This window comes from Enhydra lutris, unplaced genomic scaffold, assembly GCF_002288905.1.
Source record: "Enhydra lutris kenyoni isolate GAN:26980312 unplaced genomic scaffold, ASM228890v2 scaffoldscaffold44, whole genome shotgun sequence".
Classification (NCBI taxonomy): domain Eukaryota; kingdom Metazoa; phylum Chordata; class Mammalia; order Carnivora; family Mustelidae; genus Enhydra; species Enhydra lutris.
In genome coordinates, this window is record NW_019154128.1 from 7,105,106 (window position 1) to 7,128,450 (window position 23,345).

General features: G+C 43.2%; 2 protein-coding genes across 5 annotated transcripts in view; both read right to left on the reverse strand.

Annotated features, from left to right (window-relative positions):
- LOC111155924 (interleukin 1 receptor like 2) overlaps positions 1 to 9,311 on the reverse strand; it is a 33,758-nt gene extending 24,447 nt beyond the window's left edge. The window contains exons 1-4 of the mRNA XM_022516402.1: positions 9,254 to 9,311; positions 7,937 to 8,171; positions 6,050 to 6,245; positions 616 to 775 (exon numbers count right to left, since the gene is read on the reverse strand). Of these exons, the coding sequence (XP_022372110.1) occupies positions 616 to 775; positions 6,050 to 6,245; positions 7,937 to 8,171; positions 9,254 to 9,311 (649 nt within the window). The remainder of the gene's footprint in view (positions 1 to 615; positions 776 to 6,049; positions 6,246 to 7,936; positions 8,172 to 9,253) is intronic.
- A 9,052-nt stretch (positions 9,312 to 18,363) lies between these two features.
- LOC111155931 (interleukin 1 receptor type 1) overlaps positions 18,364 to 23,345 on the reverse strand; it is a 72,126-nt gene continuing 67,144 nt past the window's right edge. For all 4 annotated transcript variants that reach the window (XM_022516411.1, XM_022516412.1, XM_022516410.1 and 1 more), the window contains 2 exons: positions 22,916 to 23,083; positions 18,364 to 21,590 (listed from right to left, as the gene is read on the reverse strand). In XM_022516411.1, coding sequence (XP_022372119.1) covers positions 21,172 to 21,590; positions 22,916 to 23,083 — 587 coding nt within the window. In that variant the 3' untranslated portion in view covers positions 18,364 to 21,171. The remainder of the gene's footprint in view (positions 21,591 to 22,915; positions 23,084 to 23,345) is intronic.

Genomic DNA, 23,345 nt, shown 5'->3' on the forward strand with positions numbered 1-23,345 from the left:
AGAGTATTGGGTATTCGGGTGCCCGGTGGCTCAGTTGGTTAAGCAACTGCCTTCGGCTCAGGTCATGATCCTGCATCGGGCTCCCAGCTCCATGGGGAGTCTGCTTGTCCTTCTGACCTTCTCCCTTCTCATGCTCTCTCTCATTCTCTCTCTCTCTCAAATAAATAAAATATTAAAAAAAAAAAAGAGTGTTGGGTATTCTGTTTTTCCAGATGAGGAAAACAAAACTGCTCATGCCCTTTGCCCTCTCCTTTCTACCCTCAGATTCTAACAATGGCAAGTCTGAGAGCTTGTGAACCTTCAAGAAAACTGAGATCAAGAATCACTGCTGCCCATGGGTTGCCCGGGTGGCTCAGTGGGTGAAAGTCTCTGCCTTTGGCTCAGGTCATGATCCCAGGGTCCCAGGATCGAGCCCCGCATCGGGCTCTCTGCTCGGCGGGGAGCCTGCTTCCCTTCCTCTCTCTCTGCCTGCCTCTCTACCTACTTGTGATCTCTGTCAAATAAATAAATAAAATCTTAAAAAAAAAAAAAAAAAAGAATCACTGCTGCCCAAAAAGCCAGCCATCTCATGCAAAGCCAAGAGGAAGCCAAGGCAATGGCTACAAGCTTACTTACCAATATTCACCGTGATGCTGTTTAAAACAGTGTACTGTTTCCCTATGTGTGTCAGTCGGGCTTGACATGCATAGCTCCCTCCGTCCTCTGCCGAAACATTGCTCACTGAAAGTTTCATTTCCCAGGAAATAAACCGTTCTCCTTTAATCTCTTCACAGTCCTAAATACAAAAATATACATATATATATATATATATATATATATATATATATACATATTAAATCAAAGAGTATTTTGGTGATCAGTTACATTTCTGGTTAACAGCACCCTATGAACATGGGGAGAGGCAAGAAACATGTAATCTCTAGACCTCGGGTAATTTATACTCTAACTGAAAATGCTATCTCTATCTATAGGTATCAATGGGTAGATCGATAGATAGATATCTACAGATATGACGAGTATGTTAGAGGCTATCGTGCACGCTGTCAATATTAAGTCTAATGGAAGTTGAGAGGAAAGAGGGCTACTGGAACTAGAAGGCAGACCACATGGAGGAGGACTGTGTGGGCCCACAGAGGAGCGTAGAAGGAGGGTGTGAATAGGCAGGAATGCCCTCCACCCACAGGGGCCCATAGCTTCCGGTAAACCACCATCTCATGACACCAAGCCCCTATACCAAGACTGCAAGCCCAGGTGATTAATGAGCTCTTCCACTGTGTTCCAGGCTCAAATACACCTTCTCCACCTATCAGGTTGGACTTTACAGAGGTCCAAAATAATTCTTCGAGAACATTCTGCTTGGAGGCCTGAACAACAGTCAAAGTATGCTGACTAGGCTTATGGGCAGACGTCACCTAACTCATTACATCACCGATGCTGCCATGACATCAACTAGAACAACCTCACACCAAACCAGCCCGAGGCCTGGTTAGTCTCAGGAGTGCCCTTCTCACTTGTCATCCTCGGCAACCACCCCCAGGGCAGGCCTCCCCATCCATGGCAGGACACTGTCACAAGCTCACATTCTCATGCTTCTCCCATCTCACAGACCCCCTCCTAAACTCTCTCAAAACGTTTCCCCTTTCTTCGGAAAGTGCCACTCTATAGAGTAAGTTCTCGGATTACTGAGTCCACATACTCATTCAAGCATTCAGGTTCCTGCTCTTTGCTATGTTGTGAGAAGCGCTGTCAGGCGGATGTAGTCACTGTCCTTAGAAAGCTCACAATCCTACTATAGCGGACCAACTTACAACCCCGGTAAAGATTTAACTGCCCACGTGTCCAGCTGTCTTGTCCCTGAGTCAGCTGTAGCTAGCTCAGCATCAGAACCCATTCTTCACAAAGGGGAAACTCAATCATGCCGGAATGAGCATTCGTTTATTTACAATACGAATTTCTACAAGTCTCACATTATTCTTTATTTGGGAAACCCAGTTATAACTGGGCAATTGCTTACCAAGTAAAATGGGAATTACCAGTGAGAGTCAGATGGGTGAAGGCATCAGATTCCAATAACGTGGTGCCCCCTTCTTGAGAGTAGGGACAAACAAACAGCACTGGGTCCTCAGACGATGAAAACGTCTTCTCTAGAGAGAGCTTGGATAGGAGCAATCCCCAGGCCTCCCTTTCTATGTTTCCAGTATTGACCAGTCCCCTTCTGATCAACTCATTCTTTCTTTCAAGGTGTATAAACATTTAATCGTATTAAAATCTAGCCCTGGTAGCTTAAGAGTTATTCTGTCCCATCTACCATGGCCTGAGCCGAGAACAAAAGTCAGACACCCAATTGACTGAGTCACCCAGGGGCCCCTGAGCATTATTTTAAAAATAAAAATACCTGAACCCCATCCATGGATAATCTGATTCAATGAGTAGAGGACAAGCCCAAACAAGTGCTTAAAAAAAAATCCATTGATCTTAATGCTGAGGTAGCAACAAAGTTGATCCTAAAAATCCACCTCTCTACAGATGTCAAGTGCTTTTAAATCCATGACCATGACAGGTCCAGGCCAGGAGGAAAAAAATTCCAGAAGAGTCCTACTGTCAAGAGGGTCCTGACGCTGGTGTCAGGAGGGAATGGTTGCAGGGCTGTAAGGTGGAAAACAGGATGCTTCAGGAAGAGTCTACAGAAGCCACAGAGAGGAACTGAGACTCACCATATCCTGAGAAGGCTAAAGCAGGACTTGGAAAATGGGTAATGTCCCAGTCAGAGCCAACTGAGATGGAGGGGACTGTGGCCTGGCAACCAATACCCTTTGAACAGAACAGGGATACTGTGAGGGGATTTTTTTTTTTTTTTTTTCCAAATAGGCTTCATGCCCAATGTGGGCCTTGAACTCACAACCCTGAGATCAAGAGTCACAAGCTCCACCGACTGAGCCAGCCAGGAGCTCCCTGGAACAGGATTATTGCTAATAATTAAACTGTAGAGGCACCTGAGTGGTTCAGTGGGTTAAGCCTCTGCCTTCGGATTCGTAATGATCTCAGGGCCTTAGGATCGAGCCCCGCATCAGGCTCTCTGCTCAGCAGGGAGCCTGCTTCTCCCTCTCTCTGCCTGCCTCTCTGTCTACTTGTGATCTCTGTTTGTCAAATAAATAAATAAAATCTTAGAATAAATAATTAAATTGTAGAGAGCCAATGTTAATAAGCGCATCATGAGAGAGAGTATGCAGAGTGTTGATTATACTTGCTGACACATATTAAATGAATAACTGTGTAATTTTTCCATTAGCCCAATAGTTGATACACAAAATGAAAAACACGGGAGGTAGAAAGAACTTGGACGCTATCCATCTAGTCAGCAGAAACTTCCTGAACTAAGGCTAATACCTAAGGACCAGGTATTAGCCTTGCAAGTGGAAAAGGCACAGGGGGTAGCTTTAACCTCTATAAAGATGAACTTTTCATTAACGGAATAGTAGGTGTTCAGAACTATCACCAATTATTCTGAAGGTGATGGCTGACAGACTAAGACCGTGCTTTTGACAAACCTATGCACGTAGGGGACAAAAGCTAGAGTCAGGGCTTGACAATGAAGAACATCCCCATCCAATTCTCAAGTTGTCAGCTGGGATGTGAAATGGCCGTGTGGTTTCATTGAACCACTGAAATCATGGTCCTAAAAAAATGACTGAACCAATCCTCACTTCAAAGGATGATTCTCACAAGTTTACTACTGAGCCAAGCAAGCCAGACACAAAAAGCTTCATACAATAGGACTCAATTTCAATAAAGTCCATAAGCTGGCAAAACTAATCTATGCTATTACAAGTCAGGGAATTCGGGAGGCATAGTTTTTGGAAGATGGCAGAAGCGAGCCCTCTGAGGTCCAGGTGGTAGTTTCGTTCTTGACCTTGATCGTTGGAAGGAGTAGCCAAAAGGTGTGTTCACATTCTGATAATCAATCAAGCTTGTCCAATTATACTTCATGCCTTTTCTATACATATACTATACTTCAATGAAAACTGTTCATTCATTCCCAACATTGGTACCCAGGATATACAAATACATAAAATCTCCTGTAAGTCAGTAATGAAATGGTAAGAAAAAATAAATTAACACGGCAAAAGATAGGAGTCAGAAGTTCAGAGGAGAATTCCAAACGGTCAATAAACGTATGAAAAATTTGGTCCACCTCCTTAATGATTAAGGAAAAGCAAACTAAAACAACAATTAGGTAACAATTGTATCCACCAGACAGATTTAAAAAATATAAGTCTTATAGTACAAAGTCCCACATAAGGTTTTAGGGAGCCCAGAATATTGCACAGGAGAATAAAAACTAATATAAAATTTTTTAGAATAACTTGGCAGCATCAATAAAACTGAATACCTTATTCATATACATACTCTACAACCTAACAGTTATAAAGCTAATCAGCATGTAGCCTAAAAAATTCACACACTGGCAAACATGTGTTAAAGGAGAGGGATAAGCGGCACCTGGGCGGCTCAGTCAGTTAAGCAGCAGCCGACTCATTTTGGCTCAGGTCATGATCTCAGGATCCTGGGGTTAAGCCCCATTTGGGCTCCATACTGAGCAAGGAGGCTGTTTGAGGATTCTTTTTCTCTCCTTCTGCCCCTCTCCCCATGCATGCACACATACGCACTCTCTCTCTCTCTCAAATAAATAAATCTTAAAAAAAAACAAACAAACAGGAATAAGGACATTCATTGTCACAGTCCTCATGAGACAGAAAAGTAGAAACAAAATAAATGAACATGAAGCATATAATAGAAAGGATGAACAAGGCCAAAACTTGATTGTTTGGGAAAAAAAATAATAGAACGGACAACTCTCTTATGAGACTAGTCAAGTGAGGAGTGAGAGAGAAATACATCATAAAAGGGATTAAAAGAAGAACCTCGGGGCGCCTGTGTGGCTCAGTGGGTTAAAACTTCTGCCTTCGGCTTAGGTCATGATCTCAGGGTCCTGGGATCGAGCCCCACATCGGGCTCTTTGCTTAGCAGGGAGCCTGCTTCCCCCTCTCTCTGCCTGCCTCTCTGCTTGCTTGTGATCTCTGTCTGTCAAATAAATAAATAAAATCTTAAAAAAAAAAAAAGGAAGAACCTCACCAGAGAATTTAGACAAGAAAAGAGCAAAGATGACAAGCAGTTGTGTACCAATACAAGTATCTGAAATATTTAAGGAAATGAGTGATTTCCTACAAAAAAAAGGAATCTTACCAAAACTTCTTCAGGAAGAAATAAGAAACTGGCATAAGGCTATCTCCATTAAAGAATCTGAATCAGCAGCTAAAAAGCTTTCCACAGAGAAAACTCATGACCCAGATGGTTGGACTGGCAAGTGCCGACAGGCAGAGAGAGTTACAGGAAAACTAATCCCATCTTAAATAAGCAGCCTGTCCCCCTCTGTGTCTAGGATTACGTCTTAGACATTATCACCTGACAAGACAGCCAAGAAAAGAGAGTGCTGGAAGGCGCAGAAAGGTGAGTTTAGGATTCCCTGTTTGCGTAAAAATGGAAGGACAAGGGTTTGGTTTCATTTGCTTGTATAGCATTATACAGAAATAATGCAGAGAAGGCAAGTCCCTAACAATGGCAGCCACAGGTTAGGAAAGGTGTGATGGGCCCAGGGCAAATAGAGCTCAGGAGTGGGAAGGACACTTGCCAGGGGCGACTTTTTATACTTTGGGATTATTGAATCACAGGCATGTAGTACGCATTCCAAGAAATTAATTAATCTGTTCAGGGGAAAAAAAAAAAAAAGGATACTGGAAGTAGCCTGAAAACGATTATTGTAGGGAGACGGTGAATCCAAGTGACAAAATATTATAAAGTTGTAATAACTATTAATTTTAAAAACAATAATTAGAGGGTAAAATTATCAGTAACCACTGACAAACAAATCTGTCTCAGGTACACAAACCTCTTCACTAATTCTGCCCGAAAAGAGCCAACTTCAACTAAAAAGCAGGTAAGTTTTAAAGAAGAAGAAAAATATCAATAGGAAAATTATTTGGTTTTTTACCTTATACCACTTCAGTGAATCTAAAACACAACTCTGTGGGAAGTTCAGATGACAGGTAAGGCTGTCGTCCCTTCCTGCGTGAAGTATTTGTTTGTATTCATCTGATAAAATCAGCTGGCCATTTCCAGAAATACCACACCAGTCTTTTCTTAACACGGTGAGGTTAACATGTATTCTGTGACAGGTGTCTGTGCCGCTGTAGGAAAAGGGCAAATGGAAACCTCATGAACTCAAATAACCACCAGATCATCCGAAGCTGTTCATCTTCACATCTTGCCAAATCAACATCAAGACACTGAGTAAAGGGGCACCTGGGTGCCTCAGTAGGTTAAAGCCTCTGCCTTCGGCTCAGGTCATGATCTCGGGGTCCTGGGATTGAGCCCCGAATCGGGTTTTCTGCTCAACAGGGAGCCTGCTTCTGCCTCTCTCTCTCTCTCTGCCTGCCTCTCTGCCCACTTGTGATCTCTATCTGTCAAATAAATAAATAAAATCTTAAAAAAAAAAAAAGAAAAGACACAGAGTAAAGGCTCTGCCCCAGCCCAGGCAGGCTGCAGCTCACAAATCATTAATTAAAAAAAGAAAAAGAAAATGTTTCTGTTGCAGAAACGCTGGTCCACACCTTGGCCAAGGGATCGGGCTGAACAGCACCAGTGAGGGGTAAATGGATACCACAAGCCTTGGGGTGCATTGTCTGCAGAGAACACAAACTACTTACCTGGTATTCTAGTCAAGAAAACCACAAGGAAGAGAAAATACATTTATAGTAATGTATTTATCAAAAAATATGTGTGTATAAGTGGACCTGTGCACTTCAAATCCATGTTGCTCAAGAGTCAGTCACATACGGAGGGAGAGAGTGAGAGAGAATTCTAAGGTAAATGTGGCAAAATGTTAAATAATGGGCAATCTAGATAAAGGGTATGTAAATGGGGGATAAATGGGGCTTCTTTATACTATTTTTGCAAATTTTGTATGAATTTGAAATTACTTCAAAGTAAAAATATGCAGTTAAATAAGTATGTTTCATCTCTGTATGTTAAAGATTTTTGAGAATTCACATTTATTTCATGACAGAGAGCATCTATGTCTACCTTCTATGAAAGGTTATCTTTCCTAGTTTATAACTCCCAGATTTAAGTATTCTAAGTAGAATACTTACTTACAGAGAGCATCTATGTCTACCTTCTATGAAGGTATTTTTACCTTCAAAATTTTTTTTTTACCATCAAAATTTTTAAAAATTTTTAAATCTGGGAGTTATAAACCGGGAAAGATTACCTTTCATAGAAGGTAGACATAGACATAGGCTACTATCTTTGGTGGGACTAATATGCTTTCTGGCTCACCGCAGCCCCCACCAGGCTCAACTGTCTCCCACCAGACCTGTGCCACTCCCCTACATTACTTCCCAGCACAGGGCTCAACATGGGGGCAACAACACAGCTGATGGTGATGCCGAATCACCATTAAGTCCCTATCACAGAGCCCTTACAAAAAGGGCTCAAAGGAGGTTTATTCCTATCTGGCTGTGCCACCAGTCATACACACTTCCTAAATTCCAATTAAGAAGGTAGTAGTAATACTGGGAGAAACGGGTTTTTAAGCTGGTCTGGCCTGTGGCCTCATGATGGAGGTTTCCTCACTGGAAACCATCTGGTAACAATTAGAAAACTATTATCTATTCTTCTCATTGAATTTTCTACATTTATTAAGAATTTTCCTAAAAGAATTGTATATGTATACAGTTATATACTATATTATATTTCCACATATATACATTAAATATTTTATATATATTTATATAAAACATTATATATTTTTACATACATATATCATGTAGAGATATATCAGAGAGAAAGAGAGCTCTATTTTAAATGAGAAACTTACTTTATAACACATTGGTAGATCCCAGAGTCCTCCTGTGTCAGGGGGAGAAACAAAATCCAGTTTTGCTCCTGGTGAATTCTAGACTGTGTGTTTTTGGATACTGGGATTTTGCTAGGATATTTATACCATGTTACATGTACTTTCCCAGATGTTAGTGGTGGGTGTGTACAGTCAAAAGCAAAAGGTTGGCCTGCTGAAGGTGCCTCATTTTGCAAACTAACATCCTTGCATGCATCTAGGGAAAGAAAGGGGAACAATCATGAAAGAGAACTCTAGCATTATAGATTATTAGTTTTAACAAATGCCTCTTTAAGGGGCGCCTGGGTGGCTCAGAGGGTTAAGCGTCTGCCTGCCTTCGGCTGGGGTCATGATCTCAGGGTCCTGGGATAGAGCCCTGCATCAGGCTCCCTGCTAGGCAGGAGGCCTGCTTCCCCCCTCTCTCTCTCTGCCTCTACTTACTTGTGATCTCTCTCTCTGTGTGTCAAATAAATACATAAAATCCTTTTTAAAAATGCCTCTTTAATTTTCTAGCCAGTTTAAAATTTTACTGGAGAATCTCCTGTGTGGGAGTTCGGTAAATCTTCTGCTGATTTGAAGGCATAATTGGAAGTCCTTCAAATGTGTTCATAAAACATTCGGACTCGTCCTCCCCATTTGGAATGATTTCTCTCCATCCATTCTCTTCTAAGACCCTGAATCCCCTTTATCCTCTTCCTTCAGAGTGAACATTCCTATTCTGAGCCTTCCTTGTCCCGTTTCTTTCTGCTTTGCCACCCAGGTATTTCACTCCGTCTTCACAAAAAGGTGTAAGTATACATCCCAAAAAAGGATTGCTTTAAAAAAAAAAAAAAATCTGCTCATTTTTAAAGTTCGTTGCTACTGAATTGCACTGAAGAAACCGTGTTTCTTCTTGGAAGAAATGTTGTGTTGATGGTTTCTGTGTTTTAACCCTGGGTCATAAAATGACCCTTTGTCATATAAAATAGTGTTATTTCCACTGGAGCATTTTGACTCCAGACTTCCAAATTTGCCTATTCCCCCACCCCCTCCCCTCCAAAGTCACCTCAAAACTCAAAGGTGAACTGGAGGCTGAGCGTCAGAAGCTGGGAACTGAAACTTGCCCTTTCATCATTCAAAGGGAATTCTGTCTAGTCCCCTGGGATAAGTGTAACCACGAGGCTCCGGTGTCATGAGATCCCCCGGGGGGATCCGTACGGGGTTGAGGGGCGGAGTAGGGGGACTCTCTCAGAGCCACAGGGAGGTGGGTTAGGAGAGGGTGGCCTCTGAGGCCCAAGGACAGCCGAACCTGGAACCTACCTGCTCGGACAAAGGGTGGGAGAGCGAGGGACAGTCCGCAGAGCAGCAAGGACAGCATCCCCCTGTTGGGTTACGAGGAAGAGAAGGTGGGCGGGGATGGGGCATGGCGGGAGCGGCGACAATGAATCTCAAGAAATCCTAATCCAGGCCTCTGGACTTCCCTTCTTCGTGGGGAGCCCGCCAGCTCTGGCCCCACATTAACCCGACGTGCCCCCAAATACTCCCTCCTCCCCGCCCGACCTGCAGAATTCCGGCTGGAGAGGGATTCGCGGAAGGGGTTAGGAGCCCCCGGGTTCAGATAGTCAGGGTAGTGGCTGCAGCAAAGAGACCCCCAGCTCCGGGGTACGCCTTCTCCGCCATCTGGCAACGAGGCGGGGTCTGCGTCCTGCGCGCGGCGGGAGACACGCTACACTCCCCCCCACCGCCCCGCTGGATCCCCACCTGCACGTAGTCGCGCGTAGCCTCCCCTGCGCGTCCCTAGCCTCGGGGGTCCTCCCGGGCCCGGCAGTCCAAACGGAATCCCAGCCACCCACTCACCTGGGAGAAGCCAGCTCAGGCCGACCTGGCAAAGGTCGGCAGGAAAAGAGAAAGGAAGCCGGAACGCCGGGGGACTGGCTGGTAGACGGGAGCTGCGCACCTTCGCCCAGAGACAGAACCCTCTCCCCCAAGATCGCCCAGCGGGTACGGGGCGGCCCCGGAGTCCTGACCTCTGGCCTCCGGATCTGTCGCGTACTTGTTTGCCAATCACCTCTTTCCCTCCACACCTTTCCGATGGTCGGCGCCCCACCCGCTTGGCTCAGTCGCACACTCCCAACGGGTGCCTACCTGCCCGACCGGCCTGGAGCGCGCAGGATCCCGTGGAGAGTGGAGAATCCTGCGAACAGGCTCTGAACCCAGGCGTGGCGTTTCCATACCAGGCTACTTCCTTGCCACCGTGGGCAGGAACGGTGGCATCACACTAAGAAGTGGGTTTAAAGACGTGTTTCCTGATTTTCTGGCAGCTAACTAGTCTTTCCTGGGCCGGCCTGTCTGCTTAAATCTATTCCGAATTGTCCCCGTAAAGCAGTTCTTTCCTTTCTAAACCCCATTTGAGCAGGAATTCCACGCTCTGCTTGGCTTATATGGAATGTCCCCAAAGTGGAACCCATCCCAGTGGCTTCCAAGGAATAGCCTTTATCTACCTGATTCGTGTGGTCAACTTCTGTAAAGCAGACATCCCAGCGGGATCCTGAACCACCTGGAACAGGAGGTCTGGTCCTGTCTGAAATTTCCAAATAAGATAATATCAACCAGGACTGTTGCGCTGGCCATCAGGAAACACGCCCAGAAAGATCCCCGAGGGGCTCTGGGACTTAGAAAATATATATAAAATGCCAGCTCCATTCAGCAGATTCCCAGCCAACCTCTATCTGGTGGTGGTTGTAGTTTTAGAAACAGAGGCAGAAGCAGGACAGGAACAGGACAGGAGGAGTACAGCATCTGCATTAACAGTAGCATTTTCTGGGATAACCCGAGGCCAGGGGATGGTTTGCACATTTCTATGCTGTTACACATTACTAAGGATTCCAAAGTGCTTGTTTACGTGGGTTACATCTGCCAATAGTTACTACATTTGAAAGTAAATTGAAGAGCTTGTAAAACATTTATGTTCTTACTTATTTGGAATAACAACAATAAACTTAACATAAATGTTACCGTAAATAGCATACAGTTTATGAAAAATATCCAAACTTTCCAAGGAATAAACCTAACCAAAGAGGCAAAGAATCTATACTCAGAAAACTATAAAGTACTCATGAAAGAAATTGAGGAAGACACAAAGAAATGGAAAAATGTTCCATGCTCATGGATTGGAAGAACAAATATTGTGAAAATGTCTATTCTACCTAAAGCAATCTACACATTTAATGCAATCCCTATCAAAATCCCATCCTTTTTTTTTTTTTTTTCAGAAAAATAGAACAAACAATCCTAAAACTTATATGGAACCAGAAAAGACCTCGAATAGCCAAAGGAATATTGAAAAAGAAAGCCAAAGTTGGTGGCATCACAATTCCATACTTCAAGCTCTATTACAAAGCTGTCATCATCAAGAAAGTATGGTACTGGCACAAAAACAGACACATAGATCAATGGAACAGAATAGAGAGCGCAGAAATAGACCCTCAACTCTATGGTCAACTAATCTTCAACAAAGCAGGAAAGAATGTCCAATGGAAAAAAGACAGCCTCTTCAAAAAATGGTGCTGGGAAAATTGGACAGCCACATGCAGAAAAATGAAATTGGACCATTTCCTTACACCACACACGAAAATAGACTCAAAATGGATGAAGGACCTCAATGTGAGAAAGGAATCCATCAAAATCCTTGAGGAGAACACAGGCAGCAACTTCTTTGATCTCAACCGCAGCAACTTCTTCCTAGGAACATCGCCAAAGGCAACAGAAGCAAGGGCAAAAATGAACTATTGGGATTTCATCAAGACCAAAACAAAATTATTGAGAAAAGTTATATTGTTCTACATACTATCCCCTACCCCTACTTAGTGTTTGCAAATCTCTTTGATGTGCAACCTGAGAGAAGACAGCTGGACTCTCAGACCTTTTTCTGTATCAAATCTCTTAGAATAGAACCTGCCAGGCAGCCTCTGAAAATGTCCACTATACTCAGGTGAGAGAATGAGAATTAAAAAGACAAATAAGATCTGAATATTATCATGAAAATCATTTTGATTTCACAGATCTTGGGGGGACCCTTTGGGCTCACACTCCGAGGATTGCTTTGTTAAGCTATGAAAGGAGATCTTTATTTCTCCTAACATCAGCATTAAATGAGGTTCCTCTGCATGTGCACATTTTGCCAGGTTTGTGTCTTCCCCCCAAGCAAAACAAAGGTGTTACTATGGAAACTGTCAATTGATACCCATATAGAACTATTGTTACAAGTAGTATTAGAAGTTATTTCCAAATTTTTCTTAATTTTCATTATCTGTTTCAGTTTCTACCTTATGAACAAATGTGGATCATATCTTATTTTTTTATAGTTTGAGTATAGGCATGAATGCCAAGTCCAATCAGTATAGTTGCCCCAAAGCTTATGAAGTTTTGAGGGGGTCACCCAGTCCCCTGGCAGCACCTCTTATGGGACATTTCTGGGATTTCCCTTTTGCAGGTGAGGCTCTGGACCAGAAACTGACACTTCCAGGGATGGTTTCTATGCCAAGTGTGTTTCCTGATACAGGGAGAAGGAAGCACATGGCTTTGAAGGCAGAGCTGATGCAAGGTGGGGGTGGGCAGGATTATAAACTTTACAATTAAAAACACCAGAAAACCAAATATTCACTGCAGGCTCTCAATTACTTTAAAAGTTTGGAGAAGTCTGATAACATTGTTTGCTAATGAGAAAAGGGGAGGAAGAAATTCAAACAATTTAATTATGAAGCTTCTACGTTGGCTTTGTTCCAGCCCTGAGAAAATTGTTTTGTGCAGGAACTTCCTGAATTCAATCACTTTATTCTTCTTCTCTGATTTTCACATTTAAAATTTTCCTTTTAAATGGGCATCATGCAATAGTTAACAGCTAAGTAATTCAAAATAAGTCCTAGGTCATGTGATCAAGACCCAGCCTCAGAAACCATGATGACCAAGTTTCCTGTATAGGTGTCTCTCCCTATTATCCTATTTAGTGCTTACCATTCTGATGTGTGTGTGTGTGTGTGTGTATGTGTGCGTGCGCGTGCGCGCATGTGTCCCTTAAGCAATATAGAGTATGATAAGTAAATATTTTGAGTCGTTCTGGTTCATGCAAGGTCACTACTGTATGACTTGCCATTGTATGAATGTACTGCGATTTATGTATCTGTCTCCTTTGGACATTGTTTCAAATTCATATTTGCTCTTAAAAATAGTGTAGTCGTCGGGTGTTGTGGTCGGGCGCCAGTCAGTTAAGTGTCAGACTCTTGATTTTGGCTCAGGTCATGATCTCAGGGTTGTGAGATGAAGCCCGAAGACAGACTCTGCACTGAGCAGGGAACCTGCTTAAGATTCCCTCTCTCTCCCTCTCCCTGCTCATGCACCGCCCCCTCCTCTCCCCCCCCAACAACTCCCTCTACCTTCCTCTAGGTGAAAAAAAAATGGTGCTGTGTAAATATTTTTATAATGTTCTTTTATGTGGATTTTTGAGAGGTTCTCTAGAGAGTAAAATTGCAGTGTCTTTGAGTAGGTGCATCTTTGTATTAGAAAAATCCCCCATTTTCTCCACATTAACATCCTTTAGAGGATAGGAGTTTCATCCTTTCATTTGGTAATGTCAGAAGGACTTTGCCTTGTTGCCAGTTTTGTTAGCCCAATGATGTAGAAGCTATCTTGTGACCTTGTGACTTTATTTTACATTTCTCTAATTCCTAGGAAGATGGGACACCTCTGTCTCTGTTCATTAGCCATGCATGTGTCTTTCTATGAATTGCTTCTGTGAATTACCCACCTGGTTGCTTGTCAGTTTTTCATCTTGTCAGTTTGCAGAGAGCTCATTGAGTCCTACCTCTAGTGCCTCCTGTAGTTGGTTGCCTTCAAAGGGAGGCACAAATGTATCTCGTTGCCCTCTTCCTGACCGGGAATTCAAACACCAGAGGTGCCCCTTATCTATAAAATAGGGATGATTAGACCCACTTTACGGAGAGGTCATTTGTAAAAACCTCCTTGCAGAGTGTCTGACAGCAACAGAAACTTGATGAGCGAGGGTACGGTTTATTCTCATCCTCCCGCTGACCCCTCCTCCTCACAGTCTTTCCCAATTGCAGACATTTTTGCAATGGGAACATTTTTGGAAGTTTTATGCCGTTAGTCACAAGCCATGGGTAATGGACTCTTTCCAATTGTTTTGTTTTGTTGTTGTGTTTGTTTTCTCAAGTGAAAGAATTTCTCCTAGGATTCATCGCCTCATCCTGAGAGCAGGTGTGAAACAACAGTCTCTGGGCGAGGGAGGCATTGCTGAGTTCAGGTTTGTTGAATTTTACCTTCAATCTAGTTGCTCCTCACACAAGGCTGTGTTGTATATATGGAAGAGTAGCAGGGCGGTGATTTGTGGCGAAGGTCTCACCTATGAATGTACATTTTACATAACGGTCAGTGGCTTTTCTGTGTTCTAGTTAAATATCTAATGATTTCCCACTGAACCGAACCTGCACATAAAGTTCCCCAGGGATAATGAGGCAGAAATATGTTCTCGTGTAACAGGAAAATGCTCAGAAACCCAGATTAGGCTAGGGTGAGGGGTGGAGGTTCTGCCCAGATCTTTATACCTTTAAGGTTCTTATGTTCTCACATTTATCCTCCCTGGGAGACTTGAAAGCTACAGTAGCAATGCTATGGCAGGCTGTTGTTGCTGAGATGACATGAACTTCCAGAGACAGAAGAAGCTGCAGGGCAACAGCCTTTGGTTTCCTGAGGTCCCGGGCCAGCCCTCTCCCCCAGGCTCAATGATCAGCTAGCTCCTGGGGCTCACGTGGTAAGCACTCACAAGCCCCTGCCACACACCGGGAGACATTCTTGAGTGCTGGAAACAGCTGTAGAGAAGACAGATCCTCTCAGAGCTTGCAGTCCCGTGGCTGGTGTGTGTGGGGACAATAGATATGGGAGAGTCACTAAGAGATGGTTTATGTATTTACATATCCATAAAGGATATGAAATATGATGAAATGATAGCATGCTGGGAAAGGCTTCACTATGGAAGAGATCCTATAGCTGAACTGATGACAAGTAGCCCACCAACTAGCTATCTGGGGAGAGAGTTCTCCTTCTAGTAGGGACAGCTAGCATAAAATCCCTGAAGGTGGGGAGCATTGGCACATTTCAAGATAACACAGATGAAACCAGTGTGACCTGAATAGAGTCAGTCTGTAGGAACCCTGGGTAAAGAAGTCACAGAGTAGGCTGGAGCTAGACCATACACAGGGCCAGAGGCAATAAAAGGAAGGTTGGATTTTATTCTAGGTAAAATTTAAAGCTCTTAGAAGGTCTAAGGCAGAAAAGAGATATGATCTTATCTACATTTTTAAAATGTCACTTTGACCATTAAAAGCTGATCAAAATGGCTAAAATTATAAAAACTGACACTACTAAGTGTTAAGGGTGTGGGACAACTGGAGCTGTCACATACTCATGGTAGGAGCAGAGGTTGGCATGACTACTTAGGAAAACTATTTGCTGGTATCTTCTGATGCTAAGTCAGCAAATCCACTCTGAGGGATATGCCAAATAGAAATGCATGCCTATGCTCACAGAAAAGACACCTTGTCCCTGATCCAGAAGAGGGATCCCAGTGACACTTGGGATCACTTCCAGGTCAAAGGTTCTGAGAAAAACAAGCTTCACTGACTTTCACTCTCAGTCAATTCGTCTTCCAATTCCCAGCATAGGCCTCAAGAACAACATCCTGTTCATCTAGATTCAAGTGGTAACAGGCTCCACTGGTCTCACAGCTACAAATTCTCCTGACTGCCGGGTTAATGTTGGGGGTAGCCTCCTACCTGGGGCCATGTTTCTTCTCTTGCTGGCTTAAGGTGAACACACAGGGTCTGTGTGCTTTAATCAGCCAAGACCTAAGCAACATGTGTTAAGATGAACATGTTTTTTGTTTTGACAGGTTAATACTCACTTTAGATAGTGTTCTGTTTCCTGTAACTCTTCCTCTCCCTAAAACAAATATGTGCACACGCACACACACAATCATATTTTGGCTGTAAAATAAATGTTGATACAGCAAAAGAAGATCCCTCTCACCTATCTCCCCGTGTAGATTTTTTTATGTGTGATCTATTCTTCCTATTTTATGAATTCTGGTTACTGCCGTGGTGCATTTGTGCATCTTATCTCAGTGAAAAAGGAACAACTGGCCCCATCCCAATTCCAGAACATTCTCTTGCTACCTGCTACCCTCTCTGTGGCTTTCACATCAAGCCCAACTCACCACACTCACACATTCTAGCCTCAAAGATGGAAAGATTTTCTTCTGACAAATTAGCTTGAGGAAATCTGATTTTATAACTCCATGATACCTGTATTTAAAAGCCCCTCAATTATTATCTGGGAAACCTGCTATACAAGTGATCCTGGAACAATGCACAGTTCAAACCTGCATTTTTCCAGGGTGAAGTGTACATTAAAAATAACAAGCCAGATCCTGACTTGGTAAAACTGAATTAAATACAAGCTATTATCATTTTTAGAAGTTAACTCCAAGATGATATGCCTTTTTCCCTGCTCAACAGGGAAACTGCTTCTCCTTCTCCCTCTGCCCCTCCCCTGCTTTTTCTCTAATAAATAAAATCTTAAAAAAAAAAAAAAAGATGATATGCCTTCCGCTCCCTCCACACCCAAAACCCCAGAATCTGAAAAAGATACATTCTGGATAAATGGGATTTTTTGTTGTTGTTGTTTTATCTGATCAAAAGGCAAAATTAAAAAAATATATATTTTGAGGTTCTTTCTCAGATGCTGGACAGAGGCTTTCCACACATAAAAACCTTGAAACACAGGAAGTCCTATTTCACAGATGAGAAAACAGAGGTACAAACCAACAAAGTGCTTTGCTCTCTCTTCAAAACTATGACAGTGCAGGAATTTATAACCAGGAATTTTTCTACCAGATAACATCCCGACTAAGAAACATTTCAAAAGAGCAAAAAACACACAAAAAACAAAGCAAAACAAACCGTATTCTGAGGAAGTTATTTGGTAAAGAGAATAAAAATCCTCATTCCAAAAAAAAAAAAAACCCACTTTTAAATATTTTCTTTAAATGATTGTTAGCATTGATTTGTTTGTTAAAAAAACATAGTAAGTGGTAAAATAACCAAAATCTGGTGGAAAGCTCTCTGAATGTTTCCGGTAAGAAATTCTGTAGAGGCAAGTTTTCTGGATAGCTGATCCCCAAATTTTCAGAGGTTCTTGCATTTTTTCATTTTTACTGAGAAATCCTTCAGGAATGTGTGAAATCCCTTTCTTTAGAAACCAGACATCCCTTCAAGTCCCTGGGCAGCAGAGGGCCAGTGTGAATGAGCATCAGTCACTGGTCCTCGGTGACACAGTAATGCCGGTCCTCAGTCCTCGGTGACACAGTCACTCGGGGGCTGATGGGAGCAGGGCTCTTGGCCTCTGTGTCGCACAGCTTCATCTGAGCATTTGTACTTTATTTTTCCAATGGCTTGACTTCCCACTTTCCTCGGTGTCAGCTGCCACTTCTGGTTTGCAGATTCTCTTATGCAATTCCATTCTATTTGCAGATTCTAATATGACCGAAGTTTATTCATAGAATTGCTACTAACCAAGCTTCCATTTCCTGAGGACCTGCTGTACATCAGGCACAGTGCCTGTCAGAAGATACCTCATCCTTCTAATCCTTTCACAGCTCTACGAAGGAGACATTATACCCATTTTATAGGTGAGGAAACTGGGGCTCTGATAGTTTGTCCTTCACAGCTCTACGAAGGAGATATTATACCCATTTTATAGGTGAGGAAACTGGGGCTCTGATAGTTTGTCCACATTTGCACACCAAGGAGGAGGCAGAATCTAGGGTGGGCCTTCAGACTCTGGGCTGACCCGCCTCCCTCGGGCGTGCTCCCTGGGTGCTGCCAGAGCCACCAGCCATGTGAGAAGAGCTGGGAGATGAGAACAGAGCAGCACTGACCGGCCAGGGCTCTCTCTGATCCCTGGAGTTCCTGAGCATTGTGAGCTTGCGCTGTGGACACCATGTTGGCCGATTTCGTTCACTTCCAGGGTCAAAGGAGAAAAGCAACAGAAACTTTTTGTAAAATGTAAAAAAGTCCATACAAATGCTGCCCTTAACCTTTTTGAACTAGTAAACAGCAAATCATTAAAAAAAAACAAACTCACATTTTAATCCATTTTAGAAGCAAGCAAACAAGTAGACTGCCCCGGAAGCTACAGATGGGATTCAGGGCTCAGTGGCTGGCTAATGGCCTCCAAATTCCCCAGGCACCAGGGGTCCCCTCCCTACGTCAGAGCTGGGAGTGTGGCTCAGTAAGCCCAGGATACGGCCGTGCAGAAACAGATTTTCATGAGAATATTCAATACTAGGTTTTGCCAATTTTATTGGAAAATAAATTCAATCCATTGACCAGTGATACATGCTGTACATGAATCAGGTGTTTTACTGTATAAAAATACTTGGTATCTGCTCATAATCGTATAAAGACATTTCTAAAAACCCTTCATTATTAACCAGTAAAAATATAATTTATCAAAAATACCACTGGAAAAAATGGCTCAATACCTTTTCTTTTATCACAAATACACAAAGAGGCGGTAGGAGAAGGAAAATACAAATTCTGCTAAACCAGTTTTCACTACTGGAAGCGAAAGGCTTTGTTGGCAAAGTTTCCTTCAAAAACTTAGGCTGACCACCATCAGATAATGCAGTAAAATCTAATTAATGAGGAAGGCCTGAAAGGAAGAGCTTAAAAGAGGTTTGGGGGGGAACAATAAAACAAAGGAAGTTCCCAGAGAACTAACAGTGTCGCTCCTTCCTCCTGAATCCTCCCCTGGGAAATGGGAATGACGCGGTGACATGCGCTTTCCTGTTGGGGCTCCTCCTGGTCCCAGGCACATCCCTTGATTCTTGTCCCTCCCTGAACTCCAGGTGCAATGCCACTGGTAACTCTTGGTCAGTCTCCCCACTCCTTATTTTTCTCGCCAACTTTGCTGCTAAGTCTAGGTTTCAGAATTGGCTTCCTTGGTGCTACACATGCAAGTGTATTTTATAGATGACAGGCTAAAAATCATCAGCAACCTAGGTTTTAAGTAGCTGATAGGCCTTTTGGCCATGACAGCCCCAAACCCCAGCCAAAATAAAAATAAGGCTGTTTTTTTGGAAACAGCAGTTCCAAAACAGTGCTATTAGTCAAGGCTTCCAGATCGGATCCAAGAAAAAGCAGGTGGAAAGAGAAGAGGCAGAGCATTCAGCTCTGTTTCTGTCTAGCTCTGATCACTGTGGGGGACGGGGATACACTGTGCCAGTTTGCGTTCACTCGTAACAATGAACATTAAAAATAAAAAAACAGAGGGCCCATCCATGTTCATCAACCTTTAAAATGGGGCAAGTGGCATGTGAACTTGGCTTTTCAGTTTTCTGGGGTTTCTCTAAGGAGTACCATCAAGTTCTAAAAAATAGTTTCCTATACCAAAAATCTAACTTGCTTTCAATTTTAATTCACTAAGAAATATTTACCTTTCAGGAAAGAATATATGAAAGCAGAAATAGTTTTCAGAAAACCTAACCAGAATTTTTGTCAATTCCAACACTCAGAAGTTTAGAATTTGGTTTCTTAAATGCAAGCCTTCCTAGACTCAGCCAACATCCTAGAAAACAATCATTTCTTCTCACAAAAGTGCTAGGGGTAGGACTGAAAGAGACATTTATTGACCCGAAGTCAAGTGTTCAAGACACTACTACACTCAAAGCCAGCAACACCGTTGTGAGCCCTAGGTCCGACAGCACTAAGAATGTATTTTTTTAAAAAATAGGTCACTTGCTCTCTCTATAACATTAGGATGATTATGAAACTTAAATCTGATCACCTGTGGGCATTTTTCAATAAGAAAGCCCTACCCAAATCCACGTCAAGTAGGCAAATCACTTGGAAGGCACCCAGACAAGGAGAGACACACCCACAGCCTTCCCAGCCAAGAGCAGAGTTTCTGGCTGGAGACAGAACGCCTTCTCATAAAGTGACAGCCAACAGACTAAGTGCTACCAGACTCAGAGGAGAGAGCTGGTGTCCTAGGGCAGTTTCCTGGGGAAATCTCTTAAAGAAACAGAGCTGGAGTAAATTTCAAATTTCATAAAACTCTGGTCTGCTGGAGAAAATTCGAGAAGGCATTCTGGTCAGAGGAGACAGGAGGAGAAGCAGGTATGAGGGAGCAGGAGTGGTGGGCGTGAAGGCACACGAGGCTGACTTGGGAATTCACACAGCAGGACGGTGAGGGAACAGCCATGCAGACAGACTGGGGAAATAGGGTGTTGGCTCCTCAACCAGGAGAAGCCCCGCAGAGGGCTTTTAGTAAGAGCAGGAGGAGCTTAGAGCAGCACTTCATGAAGGACAGCTAATCAATCTGTGGGCCAGGTGTGTGGCAGAGAGGAGGAGGAAGTGACTTGGAAGTTGTCCTTCCAAAGAAGCGATGAGTCAAGTGGAATGCAGAAGAGGAGGGTAGAACAGAATGGTCATTCCAGCGAGGGAAGCATGCAGAGCTGGATCAGGTCTCTGCAATTCCTGCTTTTTAGTCTCTCTCTCCAGCACAAAGCTAAGGTTATTTCAAAAACATGCAATCCTGACAAATCCCTCTTTTCACCAAAATGAGAGTTATAAATGTCTGTAAAATGAAATGCAGTCTTTAGAAAAGGAGAGCTGGCTGTCGATGCATATGGAAAGTGCAAAGCAAATGCAAAGTTCTCCTACCCTTGTCTGTGAAATACCAGTCTCACTTTGCCAAGGAAAGCCGGCGGGGGGGGCGCGGGCAAGGGACCAGGCAGTACCCGAACTGGGCCACGGCCCCGCCCTTGGACTGTAGACAACATCATAAAACCGTTTATAGATGCTAAATATTTCCTGCTAGTTCTTCCCTCTCATTTGCAGTCCCGGTGCCTGTTAGCAGTCCAAAAACTCAGGCAGGGCATCTGTTGCTTTCTAAAAGGATTTCCAAGCCCTCGGTTCTGAATTGGGCTGACCTGCTATCACCACCACATTCTGTTCCCTTAACGATCTGATTCCAGATGACCTCAGGGATAAGGGATGCCACAGGTGCATTTTATGACTGTACGGTCAGTGGGGGCACAGCCCAGCCTATAATGCCCGAAGACGGGAGTCACCCAAGGAACTCTGGGCCGAGCTTCTCCCCTGCTACCCGAGAGGCACCTGCACCTCCTTCTGCAGCGTTTTCTTAGAGTCTGGCCTTGTGGCCCAGGACAGAAACTGGGGTTTGGATGAAGGGGGCTGCCGCTGGACTGGCATGTGGTATCTGACCTTCTTCCAGAACCTTGTCTTTGCAGACCATGACCCCTCTCTAAAGTCCCCTGACCAGCGTATGGCCCCATGTTTCTGCCTGATGAATTTAATGGTTTCTGGCATTTTCTCATAGTCTTGGATTTTCTCCAGTTCGAGCAGGACAATTTTAATTCCATCCTGAACGAAAGCATTGTACATGGCTATCTGCTCTTCAGATGAATTCCCCAGGCAGCCCAATCCTGTTGCTTCTGGGACCAAAATGATAATCAGTCTTCTGCTTTTCCTTATGTTTTCATTAGTGACGTCAACAATGTCTAAAAACATGAAGCACAGTAAGAGTGAGTAAAATTTCAATTAATAATCATTCTCTCCCAAACCAAAACCCCACAAGGTTCTTCCCATCCCATCCCTTTTGTCTTCTAATGCTCTTTTTTCCCATCCCTTTTTTTCTTTTTTTTAAGATTTACTTATATGAGAAAGAAAGAGAGAGCATGAGCATGGGAGGGGCAGAGGGAGAAGCAGAGAGCCTCTTTGGGACTCTATGCAAGGACCCTGGGATCATGACCTGAGCAGGCAGCTGCTTAACCAACTTAGCCACCCAGATGCCCCCTCTTTTTTCTCATCTTAATTAAGATTAAAGAAGTTTCTGATTTTATAGACCAACTCAAAACCTGACCCACAAAAGCTGAATATTTCATTTAGGACTCAGAATCTATTTCTGGTAGAAATTTTAAAACCTTAAACCATTTTATTTCTTCCACTCCTGTGGTGCTATCTCAGGTGGAAAGTAACTATTGGATCTAACTAGTTGTGAAGTTTTCCAAAACTAAATAAAACTTAGTTAATTATTCTACCAGCAAAATATGAGAAAAGTAAGTATTTTGCATTTAATAGATGTGAAAATCGCCATCACACACCACCGAGGAGGTTCTTAAAACGGCCAAATCTGTATACCTACACCATGGTCCTTCTAGAAAGACAAAACCTAACTTTAGCAATTATTATTTTTTTTTTAATTTCTTTTCAGCGTAACAGTATTCATTGTTTTTGCACCACACCCAGTGCTCCATGCAATCCGTGCCCTCTCCAATACCCACCACCTGGTTCCCCCAACCCCCCACCCCCCACCCCTTCAAAACCATCAGATTGTTTTTCAGAGTTCATAGTCTCTCATGGTTCACCTCCCCTTCCAATTTCCCTCAACTCCCTTCTCCTCTCCATCTCCCCTTGTCCTCCATGCTATTTGTTATGCTCCACAAATAAGTGGAACCATATGATAATTGACTCTCTCTGCTTGACTTATTTCACTCAGCATAATCTCTTCCAGTCCCGTCCATGTTGCTACAAAAGTTGGGTATTCATCCTTTCTGATGGAGGCAGAATACTCCATAGTGTATATGGACCACATCTTCCTTATCCATTTGTCCGTTGAAGGGCATCTTGGTTCTTTCCACAGTTTGGCAACCGTGGCCATTGCTGCTATTAACATTGGGGTACAGGTGGCCCTTCTTTTCACTACATCTGTATCTTTGGGGTAAATACCCAGTAGTGCAATTGCAGGGTCATAGGGAAGCTCTATTTTTAATTTCTTGATTATTTTTACAATGAAGACTTTTACTCTTTTCCGCGACACACTCACCTTCCCCAACATAGGCATCCCTTCCATAAATGAACAGTTTATATCCATACTGTTCTTCTAAGACCTCAGGCAAGACTTTAAACACAAAAATATCTGAGGGACAGGTGGACCCTTCCCCAAGAGTCTTTGGATATAGTATGTAAGCATCATAGATCTTTCCATCTGAAGCTAGAGGAGAAAATGTGAAATATTTAGATCCAAAAAAAGGAAAGAATTGGTAACGTCAGTCTCCCCAACATGCAGTTCAGAATGAATTATTAATTTGTGTGTGTGTGTGTATGAATGAAGCAGCTGTACCAAAAATACAGTAACTTTTTAAAGTGGCGCTCTCCTACAAGTCTCTATTTTATTGTGTATCACCCTGAATGTATTCTTTATTACTGAATGGCCGCCTCATGTGCAGAGATTCTTTTCCTCTTGGTCGGGGAAC